This window comes from Manis pentadactyla, chromosome 11 (assembly GCF_030020395.1).
Source record: "Manis pentadactyla isolate mManPen7 chromosome 11, mManPen7.hap1, whole genome shotgun sequence".
In the NCBI taxonomy this organism is placed as follows: Eukaryota; Metazoa; Chordata; class Mammalia; order Pholidota; family Manidae; genus Manis; species Manis pentadactyla.
In genome coordinates, this window is record NC_080029.1 from 103,147,590 (window position 1) to 103,163,810 (window position 16,221).

The 16,221-nt window shown below is 35.9% G+C and overlaps 1 protein-coding gene across 1 annotated transcript in view; it reads left to right on the forward strand.

Annotated features, from left to right (window-relative positions):
• UNC13C (unc-13 homolog C) overlaps positions 1-16,221 on the forward strand; it is a 591,739-nt gene that overhangs the window by 404,209 nt on the left and 171,309 nt on the right. Inside the window, exon 18 of the mRNA XM_057488818.1 lies at positions 3,273-3,358. Coding sequence (XP_057344801.1) covers positions 3,273-3,358 — 86 coding nt within the window. The remainder of the gene's footprint in view (positions 1-3,272; positions 3,359-16,221) is intronic.

Sequence of the window (16,221 nt, forward strand, 5' to 3'; positions counted from 1 at the left end):
ACCTTACACCAGTTAGTGTAATGGCTAATATAAATAAGACAAGAAATAATATGAGTTGGCAAGGATGTGGAGAAAAGAGACCCCTCATACACTGCTAGTAGGATTACAAATTGATACAGTCACTATGAAAAGCAGTATGGAGGTTTCTCAAAAAACTAAAAATAGAAATACCACAAAACCCAGAAATTCCACTTCTGAGAATCCACTTAAAGGAAAATCATCAATTCAAAAAGATATATGTGCTCCTGTATTTACTGCAGCATTATTTACAATAGCCAATATATGGAAGCAACCAAAATGTCCATCAAATACATGAATGAATAAAGAAGTGTTGGTACATATATACAATGGAATATTATTCAGCCATGAAAAAGAAGGAAATCTTGCCATTTGAGGCAACATGGATGGACCTAGAGGGTATTATGCTAAGTGAATTAAGTCTGAAAAAGATGAATACCATATGGTTTCGCTTATATGTGGACTCTGAAAAACAAAACAAACAAAACAGAATAGACTCATAAACACAGGAAGCTGGAGGAACATGTGAAAAACATGAAGAGGATAAAGAGGTACAAACTTCAAATTTTGAAATAATTAGTCAAAGGATGGAAGTATAGCATAGGAAATATAACTCATAAAATTGTAGTCTCTTTTTTGGGTATGGTGACAGATGGTAACTATACTTTTCATGGCAAGTATTTAGTAACAAGCAATTGATAATCACTAAGTTGTTTCTCTGAAATTGATATGATTTTTGCATAAACTATACTTGAATAAAAACATAGCCTATGTTTTTGAAAGGTAAATTGGGAGGTAATATACAGGATATGTAGGAAAAGGGAGAGATGAAGGCAAATAGACAAACGAATAGTGCAAATGGTGAGCCAAGTGAGGGTAAAGTCTTAAATTGGGATTGTGACAGTAGAGTCCAGTGATGGGCAAATTTCAACAGGTGTGTCAAAGGGAGAGTCCACAGGACAGAAGAGTGGAGATGATTGGATTGTGGCAGAATTTGATGACAAAGTTTGCTATCTAGATTCAGGGCTAAATAGTGATTTTTTAAAAATTTAACTAGAATATGTGTAAGAAAGAGCCAGAGAATTATTTGCAAATGCATCAAAGTACCATAGAGACATAGCAAAATAAAATAAAAATATATATATTTCAGAAAAACCTGTTCTTTATTAAATAAATAAACAAGCTTTAAGTTCCTTTCTTTCCAGCATAGATATCTAATTATCTCTCTAGATAATGGTAAGCACAACCAATTGGAAACTATACCTGATTATTCTAGAAGCAAAACTTCTAAAACTGATGTCAGGAAATATCTCAGAACCCAAAGATAGTCTTCTGGATAGAAGTAGAGCTCAGCAAAACACAGATCTTGAGATTTAAATTTAAAGAGGAACTATTGCGTAAAATATGAAGCTAGTCATTTGAATTGTAAATATTTTAAGACAAAATCAAAGGGCTAATACAAAAAAAAAAAGTCTTGTGAAGATTTTTCAATGCTTAGAAATTTTTGGTTTTGTCATAAAAGAATCATTTTAATGTTTCCCTGTTTCCTAGTCTAAAGTTTCTTCAATAAAAATGTTTCACTATTATTTTAATTCACATTTCTTTGAACATTAGAGAGGTGGAGCATCTTTTCCTATATTTACTAGGCTTCTGTGTTTTTTCTTTTTAAATTACCCATCTATCTCATTCCCTATATTCTAATATTCATCGATTCCCTACAGAATTTTAACAGTTCTTCTCATATAAATAGTGTAACTCCTTTACCTTTAATGTGTCTTGTGCATACTTTTAATGTGGTGTTTTTATTTTAAATGGTAGTTTGGTATTGGGTTAGGTTTTGCCATGTTGAGGATTTAATAGTAGTGAGGAGCCCCTTAAACAAGAGTTCTTTAATAATGGAAAGCAAACTTGACATTGCTTAAGCAACTGAGAAAATCCTGAGACAGACAGCTTATTTTTAGATCCCTTGTTTTGAAGTTATCTGATTAAAGCTTCAAGATTAAAGAAAAAATATTTTGGAAGCCACTCTGAGAATTTTTTCTTATGCTAATTACAACCATTAACTGGGGTACACAGCTTATCTCTTCTACCAATTAATATTTATCCTCCTTCAAAGAATACCCACATCTTACTTTCTTCAAGTAACTTCTGTGAATGACTGCACAAGTATACTCTTCTGCATCGAATACTCTTAGCTTTATTTTGTTTAGTAATTTGCACTTACTGCTGTAATAATGTCCCTTTGAATCATAAGGCAATTCTTGAAGTCACATCACCCCAAGGGTAGAAAATGCAATGGCTACTTAATACATCTGTGGCTCTTTTTGCTCTTGCTCTTCGGCCTAGCCACCCCTCGCCCCCACCTCCCCCATATCCTCTCAGCCAGCTGATATTTTGCATTTTTATTTTCTACTTTTTCTCCATGTTCCTATTCCCCCTGCTACTCTTTTTTTCTGCCCTCCCCCCTTGATATCCCTTGATATCACAGCAGTCACCATCACCTACAGTAACAGAAAATACTTTCAGTCTTACATACTGGAACAGGATGAGTGCTTTCAATATAATGGAAATACCTGATCATTATATTCATTGGACTTATTTTACTAGGAACTCTGTCATGAGATTGAAAACACATGCAAATAGGATACATATTCAGCAATGGTAGCAATCTTGCCATTTAGCCTAAGCTTGTTTGATCTAAAACACAGACCTGCTTGGGAATCTGGAGTCCGGATTAATAGATACACCATGGACCATTTTACCAGGGTAGTAAGGAACTATTTCTGAAATAATTCATTTTAAGATAATAGAGAATGGAAGCCTTCAAGCTTGCTTCAAGGAAAATGGCAAGATGAGTGTGAGTAGTTTTTGGTATTGTGTGGCATATGCTTAGATTCATCAGACCTGTCTTCAAAATTGACATATATGAAAATGGCATATTTGATAAAACTGAAGGGGCTCTTTAGAGACAAATAAACAAACACACAGCCTAAGACATTCATTGGGAGCCCCAGGTACCATTAGTCTGTCACTAATGTGAGGGAGTCTATTTTCCTGTACCTCAGCAACTGAGTTTATCACCATACACTGGTGTGTAGTTTTATTCCCATCTATGAAAGTTTATAAAGAAAAATCTCACAAATAAAAGTATTTATGAACTGCATAATAATTAATGTAGTATATATGTAAAGTGAGGTATTCTGTTTTTTAGGCATATTATTCTTTTTGATGTACTAATACATGTTTGGTTTTAGGTTTCCTCAAGAACTGAACATGGGAAAAATAAGTGCTGAAATTATGTGGACCCTTTTTGCTCAGGATATGAACTATGCACTGGAAGGTAATTACAAGTATTTATACTTACTAGGACACATGTCTCAGGTAAATTGTGATTTTGTGTTTGTGTTTTAAATATAAGGAATTGATCTGTTAAAACATTAATCTTTGTGATCAGTGTATTTCTTTTCTTTTTATTAAAGTATGATTGATGTACACTCTTATGAAGGTTTCACATGAAAAAACAATGTAGTTACTATTACCCATATTATCAAGTCCCCACCCATACCCCCAATGCAGTCACTGTGCTGTGATCAGTGTATTTCTAAAACTTATTTCTATGTTGTACGAACATAAATATCTAAAGTGTTCAATAGGTCTAAAGAACATACATTTTTCATTAAAAAACAGACATTTTTCATATAAGTTTTCTAAGGTACAGTATCATTATGAATATTTCACTTAATAATGTTCAGATGCAGGAATACTTTATGGTAACTCATTTACCAAAATAGACCAAACAGAGGTCATGAATGAGTAGTATTCACCTAGGTATTTGTCTACATATCCAGGTAGATATTTGTATCCATGACTACATGGGATAAAATCTGACCAAAGTTTTCACAAGGACAGTGGCAAGTTTCTTTGCCAGAAGCTCTACTCTCGAAAAATCCAAATCATACAAGGGAAATAGAGCTCTTTAAAATAGAACTCTCAGTTGAAAAATTCTATCAATATTCTTTGAATACTCACACTATGTTTAGAATTTGAGATAGAACCATAAACTGGTCTAGGGTTCCTGTTCTCTATGAACTTATAGTCTAGTATAAAAACTGTTCTTTAAGCTTTCTCAACAATATATATATTAAGCCCCTAGATGCTAAATGCCCATTTCTATACTCAGTGTGGAGAAAACAACAGTGAATAACACAGCCATGGCCTCTGCCCTCAGCAAGACTGGCATGAGTATGCAGACCACTGCAACATGGGTGGGCAGGATGAAGGATGATGGAATGTCTGGAGGAGAGACACCTAAATCAGGCTGGGGACAAGACGGCAAGGCAGGGTTTCTAGAGGAATTTCCTCTGAAGAAGTATTATCTTGACAAAGACCTGAAGTGTAAGTTAGAATTATTTCTGGGAAGAGATAAGCAAGAAGTATCTCTGTCTTGTCCTGGTAGAGGACAGAGCATTAGCAATTAGAGTAAGCACAAGGTACATTTCAAAGAAGAGAATTTGGCAGGCCCAGTGAGCAAGAGATAACCAAGGAGAGAGGCTAGAGAAATTGGCAGGGACCTGCATGCAGGGCCTTGTGGTGAGGAGTCTAAATCTCTGCTAAGACAAGCAAGGGACCATAAAGAGATTTCAGCAGGGATGTGTCTTGCTGAGATTTAGAACTTGACTGCAGTATGGAAAGCAGATTAATATCGAGAAACTGGTTCAGAGTTTGTGCTCATTGTACCATTGTTTGTTAGCATTGCTAAAATGTAAGCTTACTGCTGGGGGACACAGAGGGAATATACAAAAATTTTCCTTATTTGAAAAAGAATAGATTTTAATACCTGGTTTTCTGACCAAGTCTGTGTCTCCCACCCACCAATATAGAGGTTTATGTAATCTTTAAAATCACACCAGAACTTCTCAGAGATGTTTCTTCCACATTGTATTAATTGGCTCATCTCTCTGTATGTCCACCTCTGCCTCTGCCTTCTACCAGTCACATCCTTTTATACGACTTTGCTTTGATTATCTCTTTGGAATTTAAAATCTCTTAAGTCAGACAGGAACCACTAGGCCAATAAGTTTCTTCAGATAGCATTTACCTCTGCAGTACCATCCTCTACACTCCCCCACCTTTCTTGAATGTCTGTTAGGCATCTCAGACTTCATAGGATCAATATAGGATTATTAATCTCCCTTGTCAAAACCTGCCTCTTTTCCCCTGCTCCCTACTGCTATTACTGATACCACCATTTCCCCAGCCAGTTCAATCAAACATACAGAGTTATTGTGGACTCCTTTATTTTCCTCAGCACATTCTAGGTTCATTCATGCCTTTGGAGTTTTTCACCCAATGGTTTACCACCTGGGATTCTCTTCCCACTGGTCTCCACAAGCACTCATGTAGGGTTCAGCTTACTGTCACCTCTTCAGGATCTAAAGTCACTCCCACAAATAATCTTATTTTAATCTTCACAGCAACTGATTACTATGTTCTATTTATTTGTTTGTATGTTTATGTTGTTCTATGATTACTTACCTGTCTTCCTCACCACACTGTACATTTTTGTCTTCAATTTGTACCAATATGTGTATATATATATATATATATATATATTGTGTTTTCTAGCCCATATATATATATATATATATGGGCTAGAAGGAGACCTAGAAAATCCAAGCTAATCAATAACCATTCATTGAATAAATAAAAACTTTAACAGGTAATCTCAACTCAATGGAGTAGTAAAAAGGCAGTGGAGGACGATTCCACAGCAAAAGAGAAGTATTTTGCTGTGTGATCTTGGAAAGATCCAAGGTTACTGTGACATGAAAGGTCCACTTTGTGTCAGGGACTAGGCCACAGCAGGGGAGGCTCCTGCCCATACTATGGAGGAACTTGGTTATTTGGAACCATTCCAGATGGCACTGCTTCCTGGTGCATATTCTGGGTGAGCAGGCCTCCATCTTTGCTTACATAGTAACATTTGTTCAACCATTGGATATTTTGTTTTCTATTACCCTTACTTTAAAAATAAGTAGTAATTTTTGAGAAACAACTAAAATATTTATGTCAAGAAATGTAAATCTCAAAACTTTAATATTTGAGACCACAATGAAATTAGCAGTCTACAAGTAAAGCATCTATAACTTTGATTAGACACTTATTGACTACAGGTTTATAATTTTGTACAAAAACAGTATTCCAAAATGCATACATTATGTCATCAAAAATCCAGTTATAAAATCAAGGGTAGTTAATAATTTTGTGATTATTTTAGCTTTTCTGAAGATGAGAATTTCCTCCTTGAGAATTTTGTACTTAACTTTTTAAATAGCAGCTTTACTGAGATATAATTCACATATATGAACTAGAAGTAAACTCCAAAAAGAAAGCAAAAAGGATCACAAACACATGGAGGCATAACAACATGCTCCTAAATAATCAATGGATCAATGACCAAATTAAAACAAAGATCAAGCAATATATGGAGACAAATGGAAACAACAGCACAATGCTCCAACTTCTGTGGGATACAGTGAAGGCAGTTCTGAGAGTAAAGTATATAGCAATTCAGGCCTATTTAAAGAAGGAATAACAATCCCAAATGAATAGTCTAAAGTCACAATTATTGAAACTGGAAAAAGAAGAACAAATGAGGCCCAAAGTCAGGAAAAGGAGGGACATAATAAAGATCAGAGAAGAAACAAATTGAGAAGAATAAAATAGAAAAAATCAATGAAACCAACAGCTGGTTCTTTGAGAAAATAAAATAGATAAACCCCAAGCCAGACTTACCAAGAAAAAAAAAGATCTACACACACAAACAAAATCAGAAATGAGAAAGGAACAATCATGATGGACACCACAGAAATACAAAGAATTATTAGAGAACACTATGAAAGTCTATATGCTAACATACTGGATAACCTAGAAGAAATGGAAAACTTTCTAGAAAAAGACAACCTTCCAAGATGAACTAGAAAGAAACATAAAATCTAAACAGACCAATTACCAGCAACGAAATTGAATCAGTACTAAAAAAACTACCCAAGAACAAAACCCTTGGACCAGATGGATTCACCACTGAATTTTATCAGACATTTAAAGAAGACATAGTACCCATTCTCCTTAAAGTTTTCCAAACAATAGAAGAGAAGGGAATCCTTCCAAACTCATTCTATGAAGCCAGCATCACTCTACTACCATAACCAGGCAAAGACACCTCAAAAAAAGAAAACTACAGACCAATATCCCTGATGAACATAGATGCAAAAAGACTCAACAAAATATTAGCAAACCAAATTCAAAAATACATCAAGAGGATCATACACCATGATCAAGTGGAATTCATCCCAGGGATATAAGGATGGAACAGTATTCAAAAATCCATCAATATCATCCACCACATCAACAAAAAGAAGGACAAAAACCACATGATCATTTCCATAGATGCTGAAAAAGCGTTCAACAAAATTCAACATCCATTCATGATAAAAAATCTCAACAAAATGGGTTAGAGGGCAAGTACCTCAACATAATAAAGGTCATATATGACAAACACACAGACAAATCATACTTAACAGCAAGAAGCTGAAAGCTTTTCTTCTAAGATCAGGAACAAGACAAGGATGCCCACTCTGCCCACTTACATTCAACATAGTACTGGAGGTCCTAGCCACAGCAATCAGACAGCACAAAGAAATAAAAGGCATCCAGATTGGTAAGGAAGAAGTTAAACTGTCACTGTTTGCAGATGACATGATATTGTACATAAAAAACCATAAAGAATCTCTCCAAAACAACTAGAACTAATATCTGAATTCCGCAAAGTTGCAGGATACAAAATTAATACACAGAAATCTGTTGCTTTCCTATACACAAATGATGAACTAGCAGAAAGAGAAATCAGGAAAACAATTCCATTCACAATTGCATCAAAAAGAATAAAATACCTAGGAATAAACCTAACCAAGGAAGTGAAAGACCTATACCCTGAAAACTACAAGACACTCTTAAGAGAAATTAAAGGGGACACTAACAAATGGAAACTCATCCCATGCTCCTGGCTAGGAAGAATTAATATAGTCAAAATCGCCATCCTGCCCAAAGCAATATACAGATTTGATGCAATCCCTATCAAAATACCAACAGCAATCTTCAACAAACTGGAACAAATCATTCTAAAATTCATACAGAACCACAAAGACCCCTAATAGCCAATGCAATCCTGAGAAGGAAGAATAAAGCAGGGGGGATCTCGCTTCCCAACTTCAAGCTCCACTACAAAGCCACAGTAATCAAGACAATTTGGTACTGGCACAAGAACAGACCCATAGACCAGTGGAACAGAATAGAGAGTCCAGATATTAACCCAAGCATATATGGTCAATTAATATATGATAAAGGATCCATGGATATTCAATGAGGAAATGACAGTCTCCTCAACAGCTGGTGTTGGCAAGACTGGACAGCTACATGTAAGAGAATGAAACTGCATTACTGTCTAACTCTGTACACAAAAGTAAACTCAAAATGGATCAAAGACCTTAATGTAAGTCATGAAACCATAAAACTTATAGAATAAAACATAGGCAAAACTCTTTTGAATATAAACATGAACAACTTATTCATGAACATATCTCCATGGGCAAGGGAAACAAAGGCAAAAATGAACAAGTGGGACTATATCAAACTTAAAAGCTTCCATACAGCAAAGGACACCATCAGCACAACAAAAAGGCATCCTACAGTATGGGAGAATATATTCATAAATGACATATCCAATAAGGGGTTGACATCCAAAATATACAAAGACTTCATGCACCTCAGCAAACAAAAAGCAAATAATCCAATTAAAAAATGGGCAGAGGATCTGAAGAGACAGTTCTCCAAAGAAGAAATTCAGATGGCCAACAGGCATATGAAAAGATGATCCACATCGCTAATCATCAGAGAAATGCAAATTAAAACCACATTGAGATATCACCTCACACTAGTTAAGATGGCCCCCATTCAAAAGACAAACAACAACAAACGTTGGCAAGGATGTGTGGAAAGGGGAACCCTCCTACACTGCTGGTGTGAATGTAAATTAGTTCAACCATTGTGGAAAGCAATGTGGAGGTTTCTCAAAAAACTAAAATTAGAAATACAATTTGAACCAGGAATTCCACTCCTAGGAATTTACCCTAAGAATGCAGGAGCCCACTTTCAAAAAGACATATGCACCCCTATGTTTATTGCAGCACTATTTACAATAGCCAAGAAATGGAAGCAACCTAAGTGTCCATCAGTAGATGAATGGATAAAGAAGATGTGGTACATATACACAATGGAATATTATTCAGCCATAAGAAGAAAACAAATCCTACCATTTGCGACAACATGGATGGAGCTAGAGGGTATTATGCTCAGTGAAATAAGCCAGGCAGAGAAAGACAAGTATCAAATGATTCCACTCATCTCTGGAGTATAAGAACATAGAAAATACTGAAGGAACAAAACCAGCAGACTCACAGAACCCAAGAATGGACTAACAGTTACCAAAGGGAAAGGGAATGGGGAGGATGGGTGGGAAGGGAGGGATAAGGGGAAAAAGGGACATTACAATTAGCACACATAATGTAAGGATGGGGGTCACACGGAAGGCAGTATAGCACAGAATAGACAAGTAATGATTCTATAGAATCTTACTATGCTGATGGACAGTGACTGTAATGGAGTATGTGGTGGGGACTTGATAATTGGGGTAATCTAATAACCACAGTGTTGCTCACATAATTGTGTATTAATGATTACCAAAATTAAAAAATTAAATAATTCACATATGTACTATTAATATGCTTAAAGTATACAACTCAGTAGTTATATTTGCTTATTCACACACATTTTCAAGAAGGCGTAAAAATAGTTAGTGAGTAACTTTGATTGCAATTCATTGTTTTTGCATTTTTGTCCCCTGGATGAGAAGGATTTGAGTACAAGGATTGTATTTGTCAATCAAACCTTACTAGAAACTCATTTATGTGTTTGTTTTCTTGAATCAAATTTCAACTGGGACAACCCTGGAATTCTTGCAGACAAGGCTGGAATTCTTACCAGGTTCAAACTAAACATTTGTAGTATTGCAAGTTATGAGGCAACAAGAGATCTGAGTTTGGAAACCCAATTTCAGAAGCCTTCATCATTTACAAGCTGTACGACCTTCAACAATTAATGCATAACCTTTCCAAACTTTAGTTTTCCTTTCTGTAAAGAAGTGATAAGAGTTCCCAGATTGGCATGAGGATCACATGATACCTTGCATGTACTTAAGAAAGCATTGTGCTAATGGAAGAGGGGACTGTTATTATTGTATAAAGGGAAAAAGATCTGTCATTTTTAAAATAGTCTCAGACGTCCTTTAAGGTTTAAACTTCAAGGAGAGTATTTATAAATGCATATGAATCTATTCACTCACTAGCTCTGCCTCCTTCCCTTTCACTATTTCAATGTAATAGATGACTTTAAGAAACATACTGTACCCTTTTTTAAAATGTAGGATAAATAATAATAATTAGAGAAAATGAGGACTAAGAGTACCTCACAGAGTATTGAGTACATATTTGAAAACATTCCTCTTGCAGGCTCTTTTGCACATTGATAGTAATGTTTGTACTCTCCCTATTTGCCTTCTAAAATGTTGTTAAAATTAATTGATTGTGGAATAGTGCTTCAGACTTGACCTAGAAAGACTCTGTGTTATTGTTATATAATTTGGGCTACATAGTTCATCTTGTGATTAAAGCATCTGAGCCTAATTTGTGAGCAATCTCTGCTGAAGTCAGGTCTACAGAGGAGAGCCAGTTAGAATTTATGGACTTGTAGCTATTTGATTTCTTGCTTTACTTCATGAGCTCATCAGCTGCTAAAATAGAAATAATATAATTTTAAAATAAAACAAGTTTTCCCAACTTTACTCAATTTGTATGAGCCAAGTCATCTTGTTTTCACATTAGAAAAATCATAATTGATTTGATGGCTATGGTATTAACTTGTTGAATTAAACCAGAATAAATTATTTTACAGACAAACAAAAAATGTACTTTCTGTGAAAAAGAGAGTGTAGGAAGGAAAAAAGACTCAGATAAAATGTTTCATTTTATAGCGAGAGTTCGGAGATTTTTTTTCTAAAGAATTTATTCAAGAGGTTTTTAGTAGTCTTTATCCTGGAAGGTACAAATATGGTTTTGCAATAATTTATACCTAGGCTTGAGTTCAGAGCTACTTTCCCCTACTTTTTAAGTTTGTTTTTTGGACAATTTATGAAACTCACTAAGTCTCAGTTTCCACATTTACAAATGAGGGATGAAAAAATTACCCTGCAAAGTTATAAAAAGAAAGAAACAGACAGATATAGAGGTGAGAGGGAATAGTTTCTTAGCACTTAATAAATATTCAGCAAATATTAGCCATTATGACAATTTGAAGATTACAATTTAGTAAACAAGAACTATATGATTTATATCATCACCAAAACGTCTAGATGCCTATAAGTGACTGAAATGTTTAACTGCTGATTCCAGTTGACTGCAGACATTGTATTTGTCATAGAACTTGGTTGCTTGGCAATTCTTAAACCAGGACAGTTCTGTTCATGTTGCCGGGTGGCTGCGTCTGGGGAGTCTCTCCCTGCGCACTAGGAGAAGCGCTAGGAGAAACCTCAACCTGAATGGGGGAGGGTTCCTGACTCTGGATGAGAAAGAATTCTCGAACAGGGCTGACGAGTGTAGGTAAGGAAGGAATTCATTAAAGAGTAGTAGGGAATGGTAGCTGTCCTCTAGGCAAGCAAGAAAGAGGCTTTTTATTGATAGAAATAAAGATACAGAACTCCCAGACACATACTAGGAGGGGAAGGCTGCCGTTTATGGGCTCAGGTCTCATGTCTGTTGCATTGACAAGTGAGAGAAGCTGTTTGTTTTCTATAGGTTCCCGTCAGAATGCCAGCTATATTTTAGCCAAGTATTATAAAGGGCATTTCTATTTTTAACTAGTATGCCTTGGTCAGGCTACTGAGCTATATGACTTACAGTTAGTAAAAATGTTTTTTCCCACAGAAGTTCAGTGAGAACCTTCTTATACATTGTTGCATTGTTTCAGCTGCAAGTCTCCTGTTTTTCACATTCCCAAGGTTCTTAGTAAGTATCTCATTTGTGCTTCGCAGGACCCTTATCTTGCTCTAACTGGACAGGAGCTGCCCCCTGTTCCTTCCCTGTCTCATTCAGGGAACTAACTGTGTAACATATGTCTGTGTCTTCAAAGTCTTTATTAAGGGCAAACCCTGCTAGGCCCCAAGTTAGTAGCCAGATGGTAGATTGGGTCCAAAAGGATTCAGGTAGTTTCTAATTAATAATTTTGTAAAAAAAAAAAGTTCATGGGATTCTTTTAAACACTAATTCTTTTATTTATTTGTTTGTTTGTTTATTTTTTAAATTTTGTTATCATTAATCTATAATTACATGAAGAACATTATGTTTACTAGGCTCTCCCCTACCCCAAGTCCCCCCTACACACCCCATTACAGTCACTGCCCATCAGCATAGTAAGATGTTGTAGAATCACTACTTGTCTTCTCTGTGTTGCAAAGCCCTCCCCTTTCCCCCACCCCCCACATTATACTTACTAATCATTATACCCCCTTTCTTCTTCCTGGCCCTTATCCCTCCCTACCCTCCCATTCTCCTCAGTCTCTTTCTCTTTGGTAACTGTTAGTCCATTCTTGGGTTCTGTGATTCTGCTACTGCTTTGTTCCTTCAGTTTTTCTTTTGTTCTTATACTCCACAGATGAGTGAAATCATTTGGTATTTGTCTTTCTCTGCTTGGCTTATTTCACTGAGCATAATACCCTCTAGCTCCATCCATGTTGTCGCAAATGGTAGGATTTGTTTTCTTCTTATGGCTGAATAATATTCCATTGCATATATGTACCACATCTTCTTTATCCATTCATCTACTGATGGACACTTAGGTTGCTTCCATTTCTTGGCTATTGTAAATAGTGCTGCGATAAACATAGGGGTGCATCTGTCTTTTTCAAACTGGAGTGCTGCATCCTTAGGGTAAATTCCTAGAAGTGGAATTCCTGGGTCAAATGGTATTTCTATTTTGAGCATTTTGAGGAACCTCCATATTGCTTTCCACAATAGTTGAACTAATTTTCATTCCCACTAGCAGTGTAGGAGGGTTCCCCTTTCTCTGCAACATCGCCAACATTTGTTGTTGTCTATCTTTTGGATGGTAGCCATCCTGACTGGTGTGAGGTGATATCTCATTGTGTTTTTAATTTACATTTCTCTGATGACAAGCAATGTGGAGCATCTTTTCATGTGTCTGTTGGCCATCTGAGTTTCTTCTTTGGAAAACTGTCTGTTCAGCTCCTCTGCCCATTTTTTAATTGGATTGTTTGCTTTTTGTTTGTTGAGGTGCATAAGCTCTTTATATATTTTGGATGTCAACCCTTTATCGGATCTGTCTTATATGAAAATATTCTCCCATACTGGAGGGTACTTTTTTGTTCTATTGATGGTGTCCTTTGCTGTACAGAAGCTTTTCAGCTTGATATAGTCCACTTGTTCATTTTTGCTTTTGTTTTCCTTGCCCGGGGAGATATATTCATGAAGAAGTCACTAATGTTCATGTCCAAGAGATTTTTGCCTATGTTTTTTTCTAAGAGTTTTATGGTTTCATGACTTACATTCAGATCTTTGATCCATTTCGAATTTACTTTTGTGTATGGAGTTAGACAATGGTCCAGTTTCATTCTCTTACATGTAGCTATCCAGTTTTGCCAGCACCATCTGTTGAAGAGACTGTCATTTCTCCATTGTATGTCCATGGATCCTTTATTGAATATTAATTGACCATATATGTTTGGGTTAATGTCTGGAGTCTCTAATCTGTTCCACTGGTCTGTGGCTCTGTTCTTGTGCCAGTACCAAATTGTCTTGACTACTATGGCTTTGTAGTAGAGCTTGAAATTGGGGAGCAAGATCCCCCCCACTTTATTCTTCTTTCTCAGGATTGCTTTGGCTATTCGGGGTCTTTGGTGTTTCCATATGAATTTTTGAACTATTTGTTCCAGTTCGTTGAAGAATGTTGTTGGTAATTTGATAGGGATTGCATCAAATCTGTATATTGCCTTGGGCAGGATGGCCATTTTGATGATATTAATTCTTCCTAGCCACGAGCATGGGATGTGTTTCCATCTGTTAGTGTCCTCTTTAATTTCTCTTAAGAGTGTCTTATAGTTTTCAGGGTATAGGTCTTTCACTCCCTTGGTTAGGTTTATTCCTAGGTATTTTATTCTTTTTGATGCTATTGTGAATGGAATTGTTTTCCTGATTTCTCTTTCTATTGGCTCATTGTTAGTGTATAGGAAAGCTACAGATTTCTGTGTTTAATTTTGTATCCTGCAACTTTGCTGTATTCCGATACCAGTTCTAGTAGTTTTGGAGTGGAGTCTTTAGGGTTTTTTATGTACAGTATCATGTCATCTGCAAATAGTGACAGTTTAACTTCTTCTTTACCGATCTGGATTCCTTGTATTTCTTTGTTTTGTCTAATTGCCGTGGCTATGACCTCCAGTACTATGTTAAATTACAGTGGGGAGATTGGGCAATCTTGTCTTGTTCCTGATCTCAGAGGAAAAGCATTTAGCTTCTCACTGTTCAGTATAATGTTGGCTGTGGGTTTATTGTATATGGCCTTTATTATGTTGAGGTACTTGCCCTCTATTCCCATTTTGCTGAGAGTTTTTATCAAGAATGGATGTTGAATTTTTGTTGAATGCTTTTTCAGTATCTATGGAGATGATCATGTGGTTTTTGTCTTTCTTTTTGTTGATGTGGTGGATGATGTTGATGGATTTTCGAATGTTGTACCATCCGTGCATCCCTGGGATGAATCCCACTTGGTCATGGTGTATGATCCTTTTGATATATTTTGAATTCGGTTTGCTAATATTTTATTGAGTATTTTTGCATCTACGGTCATCAGGGATATTGGTCTGTAATTTTCTTTTTTGGTGGGGTCTTTGCCTGGTTTTGGTATTAGGGTGATGTTAGCTTCATAGAATGAGTTTAGGAGTACTCCCTCCTCTTCTATTTTTTGGAAAACTTTAAGGAGAATGGGTATTGTATTTTCTCAGTACATCTGATAAAATTCCGAGGTAAATCCATCTGGCCTGGGGTTTTTTTTTCTTGGTTAGTTTTTTTGTTACTGCTTCAATTTCTTTGCTGCTAATTGGTTTGTTTAGATTTTGTGTTTCTTCCTTGGTCAGTCTTGGAAGGTTGTATTTTTCTAGGAAGTTGTCCATTTCTTCTAGGTTTTCCAGCTTCTTAGCATGTAGGTTTTCATAGTAGTCTCCAATAATTCTTTGTATTTCTGTTGGATCTGTTGTGATGTTTCCTTTTTCGTTTCTGATTCTGTTGATGTGTGTTGATTCTCTTTTTCTCTTAATAAGTCTGGCTAGAGGTTTATCTATTTTGTTTATTTTCTCAAAGAACCAGCTCTTGGTTTCATTGATTTTTTTCTATTGTTTTATTCTTCTCAATTTTGTTTATTTCTTCTCTGATCTTTATTATGTCCCTCCTTCTGCTGACTTTAGGCATCATTTATTCTTCTTTCTCCAATTTTCATAATTGTGATGTTTGACTATTCATTTGGGTTTGTTCTTCCTTCTTTAAATATGCCTGTATTGCTATTTACTTTCCTCTTAAGACTGCTTTCGCTGTGTCCCACAGAAGTTGGGGTTCTGTGTTGTTGTTGTCATTTATTTCCATATATTGTTGGATCTCCATTTTAATTTGGTCATTGATCCATTGACTATTTAGAAGCGTGTTGTTAAGCCTCCATGTGTTTGTGAGCCTTTTTGCTTTCTTGGTACAATTTATTTCTAGTTTTATACCTTTGTGGTCTGAAAAGTTGGTTGGTAGGATTTCAATCTTTTTTAATTTACTGAGGCTCTTTTTGTGGCCTAGCATGTGGTCTGTTCTGGAGAATGTTCCATGTGCACTTGAGAAGAATGTGTATCCTGTTGCTTTTGGGTGTAGAGTTCTATAGATGTCTATTAGGTCCATCTGTTCTAGTGTGTTGTTCAGGGCCTCTGTGTCCTTACTTATTTTCTATCTGGTGGATCTGCCCTTTCGAGTGAATGGTGTGTTGAAG